Raw genomic sequence first — 21,967 nt, 5'->3', positions numbered from 1 at the left:
ATGGCCAGAACAGAACCAAATAGCATAAATTTTACCAAATAGCAAAGACAATAAATTCATCTCACTCTTTCTAATTTTTCAGGTATAAGTTCTTCCTTAAGACCACTGGCTTCTTCCTCTTCATCATCTCTTTTCTTCTTTTGATTCTTTTGTTGACGTTCCCTTTCTGCATGCTTTCTCTCTTCTTCTAATTTAGCCTTTTTCTGAGCTCTTCTCTGCTTGCTAAGCATTTTCTTCAATTCTTTGGCTGACAGGTTTTCTACAAATATCCAAATGAACAAAATTCTATGTCAATGTTTGCATTTTCCCTCATATTCTTCTACAATACATACCATTAGTACAGTCATCTCTTGGTATCAGTGGGAGATTGGTGCAGGACCCCCCAAGGATACCAAAATCTATAGATGCTCAAGCCTGTGATATAAAATGGCATACCATTTGTCCTCCCGCAGTATGCTTCAAATTATCTCTAGATCAGCTTTAGATCTTTCACCTTTCTTTTGCTTTAAGTTGTCATATAATGACATCCTTTTTTGGTGAATCATATTAAAGTCTATACGTATGCCTAATACAATGTAAATGCTACGCAAATAGTTGTTATACTGTATTGTTTAGGAAAAAAATGACAAGAAAAAAGTATATTTGTTCAGTACAGATGCAATCACTTTAAAAAATATTTTTGATCTGTGGTTGCTTGAATCCACAGATGTAGAACCCATTGATACAGAGGGCCAACTGTATACCTTTTTTTTTTTTGGCTGGGAGAGGGGAGGCAACTACATAGAAGAAGTTTTTAGAAAGTGTATTCCCAGTGACTAGCACAAAACCTGGCACACAAAAGGCAACCAGTAAATGCTGCATTAACCAAAACTAACCTAGCCCAGTTCTGTCTCTTATATAATATATGACTTCAGGCAAATCACTTCAGCCTTCTTAGTGTTAAGTCCCTAACTGTGGGGCTGATATCACCAACTAGTCTCCTCTTGGAATATTCCAAGGATAAGTGAGATAATGCACATAAACACCTATGATAAACACTATATAAAATTAGAAATAGGCCGGGCGCGGTGGCTCACGCCTGTAATCCTAGCACTCTGGGAGGCCGAGGCGGGTGGATCGCTCAAGGTCAGGAGTTCGAGACCAGCCTGAGCAAGAGCGAGACCCCGTCTCTACTAAAAATAGAAAAAAATTATATGGACAACTAAAAATATATATATAGAAAAATTAGCCGGGCATAGTGGTGCATGCCTGTAGTCCCAGCTACTCGGGAGGCTGAGGCAGGAGGATCGCTTGAGCCCAGGAGTTTGAGGTTGCTGTGAGCTAGGCTGACGCCACGGCACTCACTCTAGCCTGGGCAACAAAGTGAGACTCTGTCTCAAAAAAAAAAAAAAAAAAAAAAAAAAAAATTTGTAAATAAAGTTAAAAAAAAAAAAAAAGAAAGAAAAGTTTAGAAATTTGCTTCCATGCTATTTCAAAAATATTCCTAAATGTTAACATTCTAGTGAATAAAGAGCTGTGCAGATATTCTCACCGTTCCCTAAGTGGCTCAAAGCTGGTTTTAATTACAACTTAAAAATAGAAGAAGATACGAAACCAGCCCATAGATATTTCTTATTTTTCCTAAACTGGTCTTTCTGAAGATAACAGTAAGAAAAATTGCATGTCATTCCATTAGGGTAATTTAGAAGCATCAGCTACAGATCATCACCCCCCTTTTGTTAAGTCCTCCCCTCACCTTGGACACTTTTATTTTTTGGCATTATCAATTATCTAGTGTTTGTCTTGATATCATGTACTGTTTACGCCAATGACATTCTGAAATTTAGTGTTCTTTTGAAATCTTTTTAAGAAAGTTTTTTTTTTCAGTTACCTGAATTTATTTCTTGTTGTTTGCTTTCATTGGTTAAGGGACTGTCAAACAATTTCAAATATATTTCAATCGCTGATCTAGCAGCCTTGAAATAAAAGACATGTCTTCTGAGTATGTCTTCTAATCTCAAAAGGTCAACATAGGCACGAAGGGTCATCTTTCTCATGCAGTATGTATGGAAGTCAAACTGATCATCGGTTATCTCAAAAAAATGCTTCAAAACAAAACCACAAAATTATCTCTTACATATACGTCAATAATGTCAACCTTTTGAAAGAAAATCATAAAAAGCCCCAGAAACAATTTAACCAATTACAATTTCACACAGTTGGCCTCTCCCATGTCCTATAAAGGACATCAAGTTCTTTGCATTCAAGTTCTAGAGTTTCTTTCTTACAAATCATCTCCATTCCCTACAAATGTTTTGTGATGTCACTCAAATTCGATGTGATAAGTCAAAAGACTGGGTTTTTTAAAAAACATATTGATATTTTAGTTTTAATGAATTGTCTCTCCTCCACATTCCCTAAAAACCAGCATGGCAGAGTTTAACAGAGCTCCAAATAAAGACTAAATATATGTAGGTTCACACTAAATGTTTTTAAATCAGATTGCTCTACTCAACGGTGATCTCTTCAAGGGCAAGGCTTGTCATCTTTATCCCTACTGCCTGGCACAGGGCCTAGCAAACTAAGCAGACTTTCAGTAAGCACAGTATTTGCCAACTCAAGAGATAAGCTAGAGCCTTAATTATTTAATCTAAGTTAGGAATAAAGAAATCTACACAGCCAATTTCTTAAGGTTGTTAAAGGATCAAATAAGTTCATTTGCAACTGTAAACTGCTATACAAATGCAGGGCATTATGGTTTTCTCTTACTCAACAAGCTCTCAACATACCTGCCTTCCATTTTAGCAGAAGTTCTTAATCTGGAGACTATGTATAAGTAAGTATAATAACTTCTTCCTATGGAGAGCTCAAAACTTTCATCCAATTTTCAAAGGGTTCATGGCCATTAATACCTTCCATTAAAAGAAGAACACTAACCCCCTATCCCACAATAAAACAATTTTTTACTTATATTGTTCCCCTACATGCACTTCTACCTCTGACTTCTTTCTTTTCTCCTACTGCAGCTTCTCCGAAATTATACAGAAAAATGAATGATTCAGTACACCAATATAGATCAAGCTCTTCTACTACTGCATGTTCACTCTGTCTTTGGGGTCTAATTAAGTCACTGTGTGGAGGACACATTAGTAATTTTCCATAATCATTTGATGATTATCTTGGTAATTAGAAACACACTATACACAGAATTATATTAAGGACCTGACACTTTAAGAGAAGAATTCTAAAAATAAAAGTACACAGTAAAAGAGGGCAAGAAATAGAAAAAAATAATGAACATTTCATATTAGTTTGTATTTATGACTAAAAAGCCATGCTTTAATGATGTTATTTAATACATTTGAAAACTGTATTCTTCCCACCAATAAGACATGTCAACTCATAAACAATAACATGAATTTGGTTTTATTTTTTAAAAATCAATGGGTTACATATTTCATAAAGTTGTTAGTGGTTTGCCTTAATGTAAATCAAGTTATATCTAGCACCATAAGAATATCTTACAATTCAATACAACTGACTAAGGAAAAATAGCAGTGCTAAAACTCATGGAACACACGAGATGAAAACATCTAAAAGACTATAGGGTATTTTTTAGGTTGAGAAATGTGTAAAAAGAAAGATGACAAGTTTCAAGAGATGTTCCTAGCAGCATCAATAGACACAGATTTTAAGTCAAGTCTCAGAGGGAGCCATAAGGAACCCCAAATATTTAAGGCGCCTCTTTATCAGTACTAGCCCATAGGCTGCCTCTCTCCAGTTAATGTCTTCCATAAATAGGGTGACCAGCTCAGCCCACTTTGCCAGAGCCTTTCCCTGTTTTCCCATTGAAAGCACTGTGTCTTGGGAACCTGTTTAGCCTCAAGCAAACCTGGGTGGTTAATCACTCTTTAATTAGCTAACAGTTATAGACAGAATATGGCTAGATTAAATTAGAAAAAGCAGGATACTGCATCTATGGCCTATTAATACTTTTGCTTTTGGAAAGAAATAGTATATTGCAGAATTCTACATAGGAACAACTAAATAAACCTGGGTTGATTTTTTTTTTAACTTTCTGTTTTAGAATAATTATGGATACAGAAGTAGTTGCAAAGGAGGTACATACAGGTCCTGTATACCCCCTCTCAGTTTCCCCCAAAGGTTACAGCCTACATAACTATAGTACAACATCAAAACCAAGAAACTGACTTTGGTACAATGTGTGTTTATGGTTCTCTGTGATTTTATAATGTGTAGATTAATGTAACCACCACCATTATCCAGATACAGAACTACTCCATCATCACAAAGCTCTCCCTTGTACTATCCTGGGTTGATATTTTAGTCTCTAAATTTGTAAAACATAAAGATATACTAGATAATACAAACAGATAAAGTTAGTTTCCCTGCACTTTTTAGCCAAACATGAAGGGCACGATAAAATCACTTATCAGCTCACTGCAGAAAACTAGGTATTCAAATCTTAACATATACAACTCATGCCCTTAACTCTTTCCCCCTCAGCAAGAATTAAGAAAAGCCATTCCGGCCGGGCGCGGTGGCTCACGCCTGTAATCCTAGCACTCTGGGAGGCCGAGGTGGGCGGATCGTTTGAGTTCAGGAGTTCGAGACCAGCCTGAGCAAGAGCGAGACCCCATCTCTACTAAAAAAAAAAATAGAAAGAAATTATATGGACAGCTAAAAATATATATAGAAAAAATTAGCCGGGCATGGTGGTGCATGCCTGTAGTCCCAGCTACTCGGGAGGCTGAGACAGGAGGATCACTTGAGCTCAGGAGTTTGAGGTTGCTGTGAGCTAGGCTGACGCCACGGCACTCACTCTAGCCTGGGCAACAGAGTGAGACTCTGTCTCAAAAAAAAAACAAAAAAAGAAAGAAAAGCCATTCATAGCTTTAGAGCTTGGTAGTGGTTGTGTTTTTTAGGAATTCCCTATTAAGCACTCTCTTCTGGCATAGATTCTCCTGCCCATTAGCTCTTAGAGGTCCCAAATGCAACTAATAAGAGCTTATAATAAGAGAAAGGCAATAAAAACCTCTGAACTTAAAAAATAATAACTAGATCAACTATCAGATCAAGCAACTCAATTTCTTTTATAGAGAATATGTCATTATAAAGCATGTGTCAATTTGATAAAGATTAAGATACAACAAAAGATAAAGTTGTGAACTTCCTATGGTTTAGATCAGAAATCCCATCTCTTATCAGAGTTATAAATATGTATTTAGTGCCCTGTTTCAAATTAGGTTGGCCACTAAAAGAATGAGAGCCCAATCACTCGAAGTCTAATAGTAAGAGGAAAAAAAAGAAAGAAAACTCAATTCTTGAAAGATAAAATAGTTTAAAATGTTATAATGTTATTTTGAACACAGTTTACATCCAAATTCTTTTTTTTTTTTTTTTTTTTGGAGACAGAGTCTCCCTCTGTTGCCCTGCCTAGAGTACAGTGGCATCATCATAGCTCACTGCAATCTTAAACCCCTAGGCTCAAGTGATTCTCCTGCCTCAGCCTCCCAGGTAGCTGGGACTACAGGCACATGCCACCACACCTGGCTAAGTTTTATATTTTTTGTAGAGACAGGGTCTCACTCTTGCGCAGGCTGGTCTCAAACTCCTGAGCTCAAGCAATCCTTCCGCCCCGGTCTCCTAGAGTACTAGAAGTATTATGGGCGTGAGTACATCCAATATTTTGAAGAAAGTAGTTTTGTTTGTTTTAATAAAATTCAAGTTTCAAACATCAAATTGTGTTGAACTGTATAACCTTTACATATAATCCTAAAATTCTATGAAAGGGGCAAGATGAAGACAGAAAAGGTACTACACTGGGCCACTCTAGAATTCTAACTTTTTAAATTCAATTACTAAGAGCTCATTGCAATACATACCTTAGCTGAAACTGCCTTCAACAAAATACTTCTTGAAGGCAGAAGAAAGATCTGGCCCTTATTTGAACTTATTTTTCAATTCACTAACCTTCTGTTTAGAAGGTAAACTGCTAAGTTTTATTTCTGAGAGGTGTTCATTTCCTTTTTAAAGCACTTAAAACCCATGTATAAGGCAACTCATGCAGATACCAATTATAATAAATCTTTGAAGTTTGTAATTACTCCTATATCCTTCTAATGATATCATTAAGACTCTTCTTTTAGATTATATTAGAAATTAATTTAATAAACAATCATTAGGTCAACCTATTTAGTCACCCTATGTGCACTAAATACATTTCTACATATAACCACATATGTAGAACACATTAACTATAAAAAAGTTAAGTTTTATTTGCTTTTAGTACGGATATATTCATTATAAAAATACCAGCTTACAAGTAGCATAAGAATAGGCTCTTTTCTTATTTATCTGTTTCTAGTTCTTTTTATTCTCAAATGCCAACAATAAATCCTAAATACGATTATAATTTCTATCAACAATTATGTAACATGACCAGAGGGTGATGAATTCTGTCACATTTTAATTCCTGCATTTTTTCTTCAAAAAATGCTTTCCACAATTAAATCATTTCTTGAACTAGAAGTAGTTTATCTGACATAACAGAATTTTATTCCATGCAACTCAGCCCATATCACTAAAATTTAAGGGAACGCATAATCTAAATGAAACTTAGTAATGGAAGATCTACCTATCATATTCTAAAAATTCTCAAAAATATTAAAAAGAAAGCCATATAGTCATTAACATTAGGAGGAATGGGATTTAAGTTCGAGAACTTCACAACTATAATGATCCTTAGGATATTCAAAATTTCACAAACACCGATAATTTGTTAAATTTCTGGTTATGGTCTTGTTGGAATTACTATTCCATAAGTGTCTAGCAGCTTCTTCATTCAGGAAACAATTCCTCTCCCACTGAGAATGCCCTGGTTAATAAAAATGTATCTTTCCTTAATAACAAGCAGAATACTTTTAAAGTGAGGGTCTTCTAGGGCAGTGGTCCCCAACCTTTTTGGCACCAGGGACCAGTTTCATGGAAGACAATTTTTTCACAGACAGGGGGTGGGGGGGATGGTTTCGGGATGATTCAAGCACATTGCAAACCTCTCTGCTAATGACAATCTGTATTTGCAGCCACTCCCCAGCATTAGCATCACCGTCTCAGCTCCACCTTAGATCATCAGGCATTAGATTCTCATAAGGAGCACGCAACCTAGATCTCTTGCATGCGCAGTTTAGAGTATAGGGTTCGTGCTCCTATGGGAATCTTATGCTCCTGCTGATCTGACAGGAGGCGAAGCTTATGTGAGCAATGGGTAGTGGCTGTAAATACGGATGAAGCTTTCCTAACTAGCCTGCTGCTCATCTCCTGCTGTGCAGCCCAGTTCCTAACAGGCCACAGAGGCTTGGGGACCACAGTTCTAGGAAGTGTTAAAACAAGCTAGTGATCTGCAATTTTATCACAGAAATAAGAACCTGATTGAAGCAAGAATGCTTGGATATTTCACATATCATCCAAGGGCTTTATATAATATTCAAGAAGATGAGAAAGATTTTTCCCAGAGATAAAGCCATCAAGCCCAAGCTTAAAAAGGCAGGAAGAACAAAAACCCAAAACAAATAAAAAATTAGGTTATTTCTAAAAATCCTCAGGTATAATCCTAGTTCTAGTTCCCATCAAAAGCCACCCCATAAGATTTAGCCTTCCTGGTGAGTAACCTCAGAAGTTTCACATGGGAAAAAGGCCAAAGTGACTGCCACGGTGCAGACATCAGGCTCACCTGACTACGATGCCTGTGGTTCTACATGCGTCGGCATGGGAACAGTGGTGCCGATTGCCCCCACAACTGAGGGCTGCTGAGGACTGCCTCAGGGGTGCATTTGCGGCTCTTTTCCTCCTGTGGTCCATGTGGAAGGAGAGTGCTTCAGAGATGACAAAGAACAGGAAAACAAAAATTCACACAAAGGAAAAGAAAAGTCCCCTCACTAAGGCACATCGCACACATCATCCTAAAAGCAAGCAATAAAATAAGCCTCCAAACTGGCCATAGATTGCTGTACAGAGTACTGAACGAGAGAACAAACATCCTGGGAAGACAAACTGGAGAGAGGCTGACTGCGGACCAGATCCTGACGTTTTAAAGGGGAGAGAGGTTGCCATCAGCTGTGTGTCCTCTTAGGCTAGCGATGAAAAGCAAATAATGGCCTAATTGGGGAATAGGAATTTTGAATTTATGTTAATAATAGCAATAATGTTTACTAAATTAATGTTTCTTTTTTCCTTCAAATAAAAATATATAGACATGTCAAAAGCATAACCATTTGAGGATCAAAAAAGCAATCTTTTTTTACAACTTCTGAATGTCTAGAAGATTAAAGATTAAGAATTTTTTTCACAATGAAGCTCCCAGAGTAGTTAGAAGAGGCAGATGATCCTACGTAGAAATCTACTTGCCTTTTTCATCACCTTAGAGAAGAAAACTGAAGTAAAAATTCTAACTACTTACCCTTTCTACTTCATGGCATTTTTTCAAGGCATCTCCATATCTCCCCAGACGCTGGTAAGCTGAAATGCACTCTGTTTGAAACCACATACATTGCATTTCATTCAGATTTTCCATGGCAGATGTTCCTTCCTGAAATGGAAGCATTCATAATCATAGGGAACAAACAATAAAACAGATCCTAAAAATCTCATTTTCTCTTTTACAACTATGACTGCTAGTATTTTTATGACAATAAGTAGCAATTAGCAAATATGCCAATGTGCTTCTGTAAGGTGCCCACTAGTTTTAAATTACAGTAGTCCCTCTTTATTCACAATTGCAATTTCCATGAAAATCAGTTTCAGTTACCGACAGTTAACCACAGTATGAAAACACTAACAGGAAAATTGCAGAAATAAGCAATTAGTAAGTCTTAAAGCGTGTGCCATTCTTAGTGTGATAAAGTCCTGCACCAACCTACTCTGTCCCACCTGGGATGTGAGTATTCCCTTTGTCTAGCATATCTGCACTATCTATGCTACCTACCTGCCTGTTAGTCACTTAGGAGCCATTTTGGGTTATCAGATCCAAAAAACACAGTATGTACGTACACAGTGTCTTATTTATCTAGCTCTTTTGGGGTATTCAATACTCTATACAGAAAAGATTCCAAATTACTAAAGCTTAAACACCAAAGCTTTTATTTCAGCTATTTAAGACAGTAATCCTATGAAGCACTCCTTATCTTCGGCCTTTCAAGCAAATTCTACTTAGCCTTTCCTTCCTTGTAATTTCAGTCTCCAGTTCTTTTTATCCACATTGTGTATCAATTAAATTTTCAGAATTCATTAAAGTCTAAAAACCGGTTATCTGTGGGTGAACAGAATTATGAACGTATTTTATTTCTTCATTATGGCCATATATATTTTACATTTTGTTGATGACCACATATTTTTATAAGAAGAAATCTACATGACTTTTCATTTCAAAAGCTTACCAACTAGAACCATCCAACATGCATTAGGAACTCTATACCAAAATTCTAAACTGTGAAAAATCTGTAAGAAGGAAATATGAGCACTTCATTCATTTATTGGCAAGCAGGCATAATCTGAATATTCAGGGTCATTCGCAATTTTCTTCCTGTCTCACTATGTCGTCCACCACACATTACAGATTTGCATGGCAATGAACCACCAGTATGAACAAACTGAACAAGCTCTCCATACGGCATTTTGTCAAAAGCAGATGATCAGAGGCAGTTACAGTGAACAAGCTCAGCCAGACTGTGGTGACTACTCTTCACACACAACCACCTTCTCTCACCTGCTTTCTCACTTTCCTGCACCTTTGAAGACACATCCTAGTTGTTTCTGGGTTTTATTTTTGTAAAAACCACTGGACTTAATAAGAAGTTGTGAATAGGTTGAGTATCCCTTTTCTGAAATGCTTGGGACCAGAAGAGTTTCGGATTTTGTAATATTTGCATTATACTTACCAGTTGAGCATACCAAATCCAAAAATCCGAAATCTGAAATGTTCCAATGAGCATTTCCTTTAAGCATCATCTCAGTGCTCAAAAAGTTTCAAATCTTGCAGCACTTCAGAATTCGGATTTTCAGATTTGGTATGCTCAATCCATATACTCATTATTAATTGTACTTTACTTCTAACCTCTACTTTGACCTTCCAGATGGTACTTTTCTCTAAAAACATAATTAGTTTTATGTCTATTCTTTGTACTTTCTACTAATCTTCAAACTTGTGATACAGTGGACAGGGCACCGAAGAGTGTGAACACTAGAACACTAGTACTATTTACCAAATGGTAGCTGGGACTGCGGGATCACACCACTGAGCCTGGCTCAATTTTTCTCTTATACTTTATGTTTCTGGTGTCTTAAGAAAAGCTTCTTACCTCAAGCATAAAGAATGGTGCTTTATCCTAAGGATAAACTCCTATATTTTCTTCTAAAAGTGTGAAAGGTTTACTTACCATACTTAGAGCTTTAATCCACCTGGAACTAATTTGTGTGCAGTAATTAAATAGGGATGCCATTTTATTTTTTTCAACACAATAATTAATTGTCCCAGCAGTATTTTTTCATCTCTGATTTTTAACATACCACCTCTGGTTATATACCAAGTTTCCGAACCTGTGTGAATCTGTTTCTGAGCTTCCTAGTCTGTTCCATTAGTCCACTTACTTAAACATAAACATGTATTATATTCATAATATAACAGAAAGTCTATGTGGAAAAGGATATGAAAGGATGGTGAAGAAGGGAAAGGAAAGGAATGGATGCTTAGCCCAACAATGTCTGAAAACTTAAATTCTAAAATGTCACAGAGACCAGGAGTCCACATACAATGAACTCTATGAGCAGTTCTAAAGTAAAACACTGTAAGAGACAATTAAAAAGCAAGCCAGGTGCAGTGGCTCACACCTATAATCCCAATACTTTGGGACGTCAAGGTGGGAATATTGCTTGAGGCCAGGAGTTCAAGACCTGGGCAACATAGCCCGAAACCCTGTCTCTACAAAAAATTAAAAAAAAAAAAAAAAAAAAAAGACACAAAAACCAACCCTAGCCCAGCATGGTGGCACACGCCTGCAGTCCCAGCTACTTAGAAAGCAGAAGTACGAGGGTCACTTGAACCCATGAGTTCAAGGCTACAGTGAGCTATGACCATGCCACACAGCACTCCACCCTGGGTGACAGAGGAAGACCCTGGCTGAAAAAAATAAAATAAAATAGAACAAAAGAAGCAGTCAAAATTACTAGGGAGACAAAGAATTTGTCTTGCAATCAGAATTTGGAATGCAAATTGAATTTTTCATATAAGCACTAAAGTATGACACAGTACTTGTATTAGTACCAAGGTATTTATTGCTGCTATTGCTTTAACCATCTCCTGCCAGAAACACATGCATACACACACAACTACAGTAAGAAACCATGCTTAGGATATGAGCCAAATAGGATTTTAAAAAGCAAAGAATTCTTATGAATTTCAGTAGCAAACTTCATAAATCATCCTAGAACTTAAGTTTCTAATCCAGACAACTACATGTTCATGTATACTATCTCCTACCCTTGTGAACTTGGAGCACATTTCCTCTGCTTCTTTTATCATATTTGCTCGAAGCATATATTTTGCACATTTTGAATTGATGAATCTATCAGCTGTATCCAAAGACTGTGCTTCATCCATCCACTTTGCAGCTTCTTTGAGATTACCTATATGCTATTAAGACATAAAAGCATTAAAGAAATCACAGTTTAGATTAAGAGAATATGGGTACAATAAAAATGGAAAAAATTTATAAAGACAAAATAGAAATCTGGCACCATTTCTGTCAAATGTATCTAGTAATCTAAATTACAATTCACATTTATTAATACTAAGAGCTAAATCCAATGATTAATACTGATTACACAACTATGTAATATAAAACTGCTTAGAATTATTAAGAATTTTAAAAAACATTATCAGGGTGCCCTAGAAGACATTTCTACATAGAAAAAATTCCAAGGGTTCTTAAAGTACCTGAATTCTTCAACTAGTCACAAAACATGATTCAGATTTTACCTTGTAAATTTTTGCTTTCATATAGAATAATTCTATTAGAGTTGGAGTACTAGCAATTGCAGCATTAATATAATCCAAAGCCAAAGAATATTGTCCAAGTTTATCAAAGTGCTGTGCCAGAAAATACTGAACCCAGAGTAGTGTTGTTGGGGGTTCCTTCTCCCCATTCTCTGCAATTAAAACAAATATTAAATTATTACAGGAAGAATGTAAAATAGAGCAATTTACATACTTTCTCTCCCCAATTCATAATGATATTAATAATTTTTATAATAATAAACAGTAAAAACTCAGGAAAAATGACCAATTTCAACTGAAAGAGCTATGACTTCATGCTATAAAGTTTGAAAAGCGGAAGCCAAGCAGAGAAACCAAGATCGTAGTTTGACTAGTTTCTAAATCCAACCTCACTCCAAAGAAACAGTGCTGGGGAAAGGACATAAATCAATCTAATTCTGTGAATTCTCAGGCTGAAAGCAAAAGACAACAAGCCTAGGAAAAGCCAAGGAAATAAGTTGGAGAAGAGGTTCTCTTATACAACTCCAAGACTTCAGCAGTCAAAAACTGCCAAACGGCCAGGGCTTAGTCTTTTCTAGGCCTATAATACTAAATCAGGGAAACCCAAAGTTGAATATGACCCACAGGAAGAAGATATACCCCTGACAAAGTGGAAATAACCCTGCCATCTGACAAAAACCTGAGAGAACACAGCCCAAGTTCTGTAACAAAAGCAGTCACATACAATCAGCCAAGCTCTATCCTGTTCCCCATCCTGCCATACCCTCAAGCTACAGAAGAGTAGAAAAATAAATACCAAGCTCTCAAAATGGATTTCAGAAGGGAAGATATACAGTTATAAAATGAGGAGGAAAGTGTGAATTTACCCATGCTACAGAAGAACAAAAAGGTCTCCTAGTGTAGCTGACAAAATGACACAATAATAATGCAAACACAATACAGAAGGTGAAGTGTCAAGCATCTATTCTGCTCCCCTTATATAAACTATATTTCAGGGGAACCAGATATTTTATGAAGGAAAGTTACTTATAACAAGAATTCTAGCTAATCAATGCAGACAAAATGATGATTAGAATGAAATAAGGGATGAACACAATGATCCTCAATGGCTGCTAAAATCATTAGGTGAGAGGCCAATGAGGACGTTTTTAATGGGCACACCAGGGTGACAATCTCAACATCACAAAAGAGAGACAACCAGAAGGCCTCCTGCCTCCAGATGTGATATCACAGGAAGCACAAGGCACCACCAGCAAGTATTCAAATGGAACTGGAATCTAATCAAGTCTATAAATCTGTAAGTTTACAAGAAATATGAATGACAGTAAAATATATTACATGATACCACAAGAAAGCAATCAGCCAAAAATCTAGAATATGGGATATCCTATAAGACAAAAGACCATTCAAAACATGTTTAAAAAAAAAAAAAAAGAAAAAAAAGGAAGGGGAGGTTACTACTCTAGATTAAAAAAATATAAGAGACATAACAATCAAATGTAAAGTGTGGACCTTAACTAGATCTAGATTCAAATAAACCAACCTACGAAGACTTTTTTTGGATAACTGGGGAAATCAGAATGTGGACTGGGTATTAATAGATGTTATAGCATGAGGTTAATTTTCTGGGACATAGCACTGCACCAACATCTTCTGTTTAATCATTTTAAACAGAGGTGCATACTAAGGTTTGGAACAATGTGCCTAGAATTTTGCTTTATAAATACTCAAAGAGTGGGGTGCAGTGTCACACCTCTGTAATACCAGCTACTCAGGACGCTGAGGTGGGAAGATAGCTTGAGCGCAGGAGTTTGAGACTGGCCTGGCCAACACAGCAAGATCCCTATTTCAATTTAAAAAAATACTCAAATAATGACACGTAACAGACACATGAGGAACCCAGACTAAGGTTACCATCTGAATGAATGAAAACACTCCAGAGTATTTTTACAATTAAGTTGCCTTGATTTACATATCCCCCTACAAATAAACAAAGGACCAAATTGTATTATACAGTATTAAAAGTATTAAAAGAGCAGAAAAATCAGAGAACTTAGGGATTCTGGAAAAATAGGTTCTAATATAAAGTAACTGCATGGTCTTGGGCAAGCCACTCGACCTCTCAAGTGCATTTCCTCATGTTAAAACAGGGCTAACTCCCACCCCACAGGTTTATGGAAAATTTAAATTAAATCAGATTGCAAGTGCTCTCATTTCATTCACTAATGCAAAAACTATTTAATAAGTAGTTATAATGTAGCACACATAATAAACATAAAAGAGCATTACTGTAAGTGATTACAAATGAATTGAAATGAGTAATCAAATTCTAATTCAATCTAATTTAAACTTACCATAAGGGCTAAAAAAGTCACATGTTTTAAGAGAGGCTTCATAATTAGTAACAAGTTCTTGGATTATAGAAACCTGTTAAAGAAACATATTTTTAAAACTTAAAAATACTTTATTGGAAGTATTATTTATTTATTATGGATTAAATTAGATTTGGAAAACAATATACAGCTTATTTCAGAACTATAAACTACTAGGGTATCTGCGTTTTCCTCATTCTCAATATGAATATTTCCTCGTGGGGGGATGGGAAAAGATGCTGTACACTGCTGTCTTTATTAATGGTGAAACAGAACCTCATTAATTTGAAGTTTTGAAGGACAAATTGTCACTAGTTACTACAAAACCTTTTTTTGCCAATAAACACATCTGTATAATTTATTATTAACAGTTAATTTATTTGCCTTTTGCTTTTTATTGTTATATTGTGAAGTTGTAAACCATTAAATAAATATTCAGATTTTCTAAAATGTCAAGCATGACAAAAAAGTCAAGTGAAATGACCCAAGGTTTGAAAATTATAAGTGAAATTAAAAATGACTCTGTTTTGGTTATTATTATTAGCAACTCTGGGAAAAGGACAGAAAGTTGGAATCTGTACTCAATACAATTACAGGGTTTCCTACCCAACTTGCTTATCTTCCTACTACAAAATAAGATCTGGTGCTTGCTTCGGCAGCACATAAAGCAAAATTGGAACAATACAGAGAAGATCAGCATAACCCTGGTACAAGGATGACATGCAAATTCATGAAGGGTTCCTATTTAAAAAATAAAATAAAAATAAGGTCTGACACATTGTTTACTAGTTTGTGAAAACTGGGACTTTAGACATTTTTCTTTTCAGAGAAACAACTATATTTCTTTTCTATCCTAAGGCCTCTTTACACACCAACCAAAATTCACTAGGGCTTCCCTGCCACTGAAGAGCAGACCATGTGTCACAAAGTCCTAAACAGATTTTGGTACATATGGCAAGGAAAGAAACCTCTTCATGGATTCCATTTAACACAAGACAGTATAATTTCATTAGCTTTATTTTGAAGCCACATTAATCCTCATCCTGGAAAGTCACAGGTTAGTGTCCACAAAACTGACCATCCTATTGACACCAGTCAAAAAACACAATAAAACAAAAACCAAATTAAAACACTTCTCAGGACTACATGGTATCTTTCTCATGATTTTGCATTATATGGCATAATTCTCTAGTAGAGCTTAGACAGATGGGCAATGGGAAAAATAGATGGGAAACTGACACTAAGGACAATGTGTAACTAACACAGAAAAAACAGGAAGTGAAAAAAATGTGCACATACTATGATTTCACTAAAACAAGTACATACAGATACTACATACTCAATGAAAATATGACTGAAGCGATTAGGATGGCAGAAAATGGGTACGTTGTTTTTTTTTTTTAAATAATGATTATTTAATTTGAAAACAGTGGTTCTGAAAGGGCGCTCCTCAGACCATTAGCATCATCAACATTAGCATTAGCACCACCTGGTAACTTGTAAGAGCTGCAGTCTATAACACACCCCATACTGACAGAATCAGAACTCTGGTTTCTGTAAAATCTGTTTTTAATATGCACTTTAGTTACTTCTGATGCACAAGTTAAGAGTTTGAAAAACACTGCTGCAGATAAAACTGCTGCAAAAAGATTTTTACTATAAAGCAAAATTAATGGTAGCAGGTATTTATTTTTAACCTAACATGACTGCCCCACCAATCTCACTTAGAATATGTGTAACTTAAAAAACTTTTTGTAAGCCTAGCCAACATAGCAAAACCCAGTTTCTACAAAAACAATAAATAAAAATTAGCTGGGCTTGGGTGGTGCACACCTATAGTCCCAGCTCTTTGGGAGGATGAGGTGAGAGGATCACTTGAGCCAGGAGTTTGAGGTTACAGTGAGCTATGATGATGCCCCGGCACTCCAACCTGGGCAACAGAGCAAGAATCCGTCTCAAAAAAAAAAACAGACACCACAGGCTTAGAAATTCAGTAGTCTAGCTCTTCGTTTTATAAAGGCAAATACTTTTTTAATGAACATACAATGCCATCTACTGGCAGTTGCAAAAACTGCAACTAGAGCAGGTTTTTAAAAAATGATATACCTTCCATCTCCAGGGTGAAACATTTTCAAAGAAGTCAATTTTAATAATAAAAAGCACAGCAAAACATTTACTGAAGCTACACACAATCCGTCATAAAAGAGTATAAACTCTACTGAATAAAATAGATCTCCTGTTTCAGAACTTCACAACAAGAGCTGATCATGAAAAACAAAACAAAACAAGATAATGGAAATTTCACATGAAATCTCCTAAATAAAAAACTTGCAAAGAGCACTGGACTTCATAGTTCACTAGCATACTTCTTTGAATTTCAAAAATTTCTGTGATAGTTTTAAATCAGTAAATAAGTGAACAATTCAATATTCCAAATTTGTCTGTAAAATGTAATCTAAGCATTACTAAGGAATGACCCATTTCACTCAAGTCTACTTACCATCTATGTCAACTAGGTAGTGTGATATGAAAAATTAATATGTAATAGCTATTCTTTTTAAAAATAATATTTTGTCTCTGTCATTTTAAAATCATGCCTGTAATCTCAGCACTTTGGGAAGCCGAGGTGGGAGGATTGCTTGAGCCTAGGAGTTCAAAGCTGCAATGAGCTATGAGGGCACCACTGTACTCCAGCCTGGGCAACAGAGATGTTGTCTCTTAAAAAACAAGGACGGACGGATATTACTACCAGGAATACGATGCACAATTATATGCTAATACTGTATAACTTGGATGAAATGGATCAACTTCTAGAAACATGAATTTCTTCAAGTGAGTAAAGAATAAACAGAGTATCTGAATAGACCAATAATAAAGAATTTTAATAGGTAATCAAAAAACTACCCAGAGAGAAAATTCCAGGCCCATATGACCTCACTGGTAAATTCTATCAAACACTTAAAAAAGTAATATCAATTCTTCACAAGCTCTTCAAAAAAAAAAAAAGGAGGGAACATCCTGATACCAAAATCAGATAAAGACATCACAAGAAAACTACAGACCAATATCTCTGAGAAATATAAATGCAAAAATCCTCAACAAAACACTAGCAAGATGAACCCAACAATATATAAAAAGAATTGTCCATCACACCAAGTAGGTTTTATCCCAGCAATGCAAAATTGGTATAACATCTGAAAATCAGTTAATGTAAAATACATCATCATCAACAGAATAACAAACAAAAACCACAGGACTGTTTCCATGGACACAGAAAAAGCACTTGACAAAATCAAACAACACCCTTTCATGATAAAAATGTACAACTAACTAGGAACTGAAGGGAACTTCCTTAACATTATAAAGCACATACATGAAAAACCAACAACTAGCACAACACTTAATGGTGAAGAACTAGATGCTTTCCCCCTGAGAGCAGGAACAAGATGAAGATGTCCACTCTCACCACTTCTATTCAATATTGTACTAGAGATTCTACTCAGAGCAATTAGTCAACAAAAAGGATACATACTAAAAAGGAAGTAAAACTTTCTATTTGCAGATAACATGATCTTACAGACAATCCTAAGGAATCCATTAAAACATCTGAAATAAGTTCAGCAAGGTTTCAGAATAAAAGATCAATATACAAAAATCAACTGCATTTCTACTTACTATCAATAAACACTCTGAAAATGAAATTATGAAAACAATTTCATCTAGAATAGTATCAAAAAGAATGTAACACTTAGAACACTTAGAAGTGTTAGAACGTAACAATTTAACAAAAGATGTGTAAGACTTGTACAATGAAAATTATAAAACACTGTTGAATGAAACGAAGACCTAAATACATGGAAAGACATCCCGTGTTCATAGACTAAAAGGGTTAATATTGTTGAGGATACTTCCAAATTGATCTGCAGGTTCAACAAAATCCCTATCAACATCCCAGATGGCTTCTTTGTAGAAACAGAGAAGCTGATCCTAAAATTCAAATGGAAATAAAAGGAACCATGAGTGACCAAAAACAATCTTGAAAAGAAGAAAGGAGGAGGACTCTTATTTCCTAATTTCAAAATTTACCCCAAAGCTACAGTAATCAAGACAGTATAGTACTGGCATAGGTGTATTGTAAATATTTTTAAATTTTTTGTATACTGATGTTTCAATTCTTAAAAACCCTCTATGGTTATTGAGAAACAGTCCCTCCAAGGCCTAGCCAATTCTTAAAGATAGCAAAAGGCCCAGCCAGGAGCATGTCTTTGACATGCTAACTATTCAGTCCAGAGCCATACCTCCCCTATCTGGCCCACACACCCGAGAAGGCAATATTCATTCCTCTGCATTAATTATCCCAGGACTAGGTACCAGGCAACAAGAGCCCAAGGCCCACCAAAATTGTTCAAACTAACCAATCCTAAACAGTTCACCCTGCCCTGCCCTGAAGTTTCCTAGAAACCTCAGTAAAAGCAGTAACCTAAACCGTCCCCTCGTTCCTGTCCACCCTATTGTGTTCTCCAAGTAGCCCTGCTTGGCATGGCATGCCTCCTGTCTAGGACCTGTGAGTAGGACAAACTCTTTTTTCCTGAGCCTAATCCAGTGTCTCCTATTGTGGCTGCACCTGAATGACCATCTCATACAAGAATACAAAACAGTAAGAATAGACAGAATACAGATCAGTGGAACAGACTTCAAAGTCCAGAGATGAACCTTCACATTTATAGTTAATTTATTTTTGACAAGGCTGCCAAGACATTCAACAGGGAAAGAATGGTGTCTTCAACAAATGTTGCTGGGAAACTGGACAGTCACATCTGAAAGAATAAAGTTGGCCTCCTACCTCACAACATACATAAAAATGAACTCAAAATAGACTGAATGCTTTAATGTAAGAAATAAAAGTATAAAACTCTTAGAAGTAAATAAATCTTCATGACCTTGGATTTGGACATGTTTTCTTAGATAAGGTGAGAAAAAGCACAAGCAACAAAAACAGCAAAAATGATAAGCTGGACTTCATCAAAATTAAAAACTTTTGTACATCAAATGACACTATCAAGAATGGGAAAAGATAGCCCTAAGAAGGGTAAAAATATTTTCAAATCATATATCTGATAAAGGATTTATATCTAGAATATATTTAAAATTTCTTACAACTCAATAGTAAAGAGAAATAATCCAATTTTAAAATGGGCAAAGGATCTGAATGACATTTCTCTAAAAACAATATACAAATGGCCAATAACACATGAAAAGATATGACATCATCAGTCGTCAGGGAAATGCAAAGCCAAATCACAAGGCCTTACCACGTCATACCCACATCAGGGCTATAACCAAGTATCAGACAACAAGCACTGACGTTGATGAGGAACCATCATGTGCTGCTTGTGGGAACGTAAAAAGGTGGAAGAACTTTGGAAAAGAGTGGCAGTTCTTTAAAAATTTAAACAGAGTTACCATTTGTTACCTAGTAATTCCACTTCCAGGTATATACCCAAGAGAAATGAAAACATGTCCACACAAAAACTTGTACACAAATGTTTACGGCAGCATTATTCATAATAATCAAAAGGTAGAAGCAACCAATGTGGTATAGCCCTGCAATAAAATATTATTTGGCCATAAAAAGTAATGAAGTACTGATTTATCCCACAATATGGGTGAAAATATCAAGTAAGAGAAGCTAGACCAAAAGGGCCACATATTAGATAATTCCATTTATATGAAATGACCAGAATGGGAAATCCATACACAGAAAGTAGGCTAATCATTTCCTAGAGCTGATGGGAGGGTTGGGGGACTCAAAGCTAAAAGATATGGAGTTTCTTTGGGTGATGATGAAAATTTTCTAATATTACACAGCGGTGCTGGTTGCACAAATCTGTGAATATACTAAAAATCATTGAATTGTACACTTTAAATAAGTAAATTTTACGATATGTGAATTATATCTCAATAAAGCTGTGGCCAGAACAAACAAATTAAAATACTCAGGGTAAGCTGCTGGCATCTTGTTGGCAGGGGCCAGGGATGCTGCTATACATCCTGCACAGGACAGCCCCCCATAACAAAGAATTATCCAGCCCAACATGTCAACGGTAAAATTCTTTGTTGTGGGAGGCTGCCCTGGGCCTTACAGGGTGTTTAACAGCATCCCTGGCCTCTGTACACTAGAAGTCAGTAGCACACCCCACAGTGGTGACAAAGAAAACCTCCCTAGACATTGGAAAATGTCCCCCAGGGGACAAAGTTCATTCCCCAATGACCCCATTGAGAAGTGCTGTTCCAGAGGAAGAGGAACTTCAAGCTGGTTCTAAAACAATAGAGGAACTTCCACAACAGAAATAAAAATCAACAAATCTGGTTCCACCACATTTTTAACCTCTCCATGTTAAAAACAAAAAGCCTCCATAGAAAAGCAAACACAGGACAAAAATATTTCACCTACACTGCTAGTAGCAATATAAACTGCTGTTTACAACCTGTGAAAATCAATTTATCAGTGTTTACCAAGAACCACAATAATGTTCATACCCTTTACTCATTAAGTTACTGAGAATTTATGAGAAGGAAATAATCTTAAGCAAAGCTATGTGTACAGAGATATTTATGATATTTTTCAACAGTAAAAACTTGGAAAACCGAATTCAACAATGGAGGAATGGTTCTAAAAGACCATGCAGTCATTAAAAAGGAAGATAATGAAGACCATATAAAAACACATTAAATGCTTATGAAATTGCTAGGGGGAAAAAGAACACAACTTTTTGGTCAAAATGACTAAAGCTACAAATACGCACCACAAATAAATTCACAGGGAAAAAAACTTGAAAGGAAACACATGAAAATGCTCTTAAATTATGTATTCATGTGGCTATTTATGATTGGGTTTTGTCTGGATTTCCCTCCCTCCCTCCCCTTTTTTTTAGATCTTTCCTCCATTTTCCAATGTTGTGTTTATCACACTTTTACAATGAAAAATTACTTTTAAAATTTTGTGCTAAGTTACCCAGCACTTTTACTCTTTGAGAAAGTAGAAGCTGATGGAATAGAGTACAACTGTATACAAATGCCAACAGAAAACAGAAAAGTGATAAGATAAAATTTCTATATCACCAATCTGAAAAACTAATAGATGTTAGCTGCACGCCATACAGAACAGGTGGTCAAACATCTGGTTCACTGTCCCACTGGGCAGTTTATAAGCATTACAGAAATAATTTGTTGGCATTATGATTTAGAACACCAGCAGGCTATATGGTACGTATAAAACTTACCTCTCATTAAACCACTAGACATGTTGTAAATACAATATAGTTGTTCAACTGTTCCTAGTTTTTTTTTAATTGCTGTTATGACAATTCAGGAACAGAGTACTTTACTACATGAAGCCTACCAACAAAATAGAAGTATCCTGAGACTCAGGAACCTTACTAGGTAAGGTTCTTTGTTCACACTTAGAAGAAATGGATTCTAGTTTATAAAACAATAAACAATAAAACAAGACTTTATCTATAATAAAAGTGTAGTCTGATAACAT

General features: G+C 35.8%; 1 protein-coding gene and 1 non-coding gene across 3 annotated transcripts in view; one reads left to right on the top strand and one right to left on the bottom strand.

Moving 5' to 3' along the window:
• Positions 1–21,967, bottom strand: part of NAA16 (N-alpha-acetyltransferase 16, NatA auxiliary subunit) — a 58,783-nt gene that overhangs the window by 7,972 nt on the left and 28,844 nt on the right. The window contains exons 10-15 of one of the 2 annotated variants that reach the window (XM_069467204.1): positions 14,404–14,476; positions 12,032–12,201; positions 11,534–11,686; positions 8,459–8,587; positions 1,871–2,084; positions 66–259 (exon numbers count right to left, since the gene is read on the bottom strand). In XM_069467204.1, the coding sequence (XP_069323305.1) occupies positions 66–259; positions 1,871–2,084; positions 8,459–8,587; positions 11,534–11,686; positions 12,032–12,201; positions 14,404–14,476 (933 nt within the window). Of the gene's footprint in view, positions 1–65; positions 260–1,870; positions 2,085–8,458; positions 8,588–11,533; positions 11,687–11,782; positions 12,202–14,403; positions 14,477–21,967 lie in introns of those variants that run through there. The other variant, XM_069467205.1, reaches the window with a different exon arrangement.
• Positions 15,065–15,171, top strand: LOC138383068 (U6 spliceosomal RNA). Its single transcript, XR_011233522.1, has one exon. It is a non-coding gene; the product is annotated as a U6 spliceosomal RNA (small nuclear RNA).

The sequence above is a fragment of the Eulemur rufifrons genome, chromosome 4 (genome assembly GCF_041146395.1).
Source record: "Eulemur rufifrons isolate Redbay chromosome 4, OSU_ERuf_1, whole genome shotgun sequence".
Classification (NCBI taxonomy): Eukaryota; Metazoa; Chordata; class Mammalia; order Primates; family Lemuridae; genus Eulemur; species Eulemur rufifrons.
This window is presented reverse-complemented; position numbering and strand designations above follow the sequence as displayed.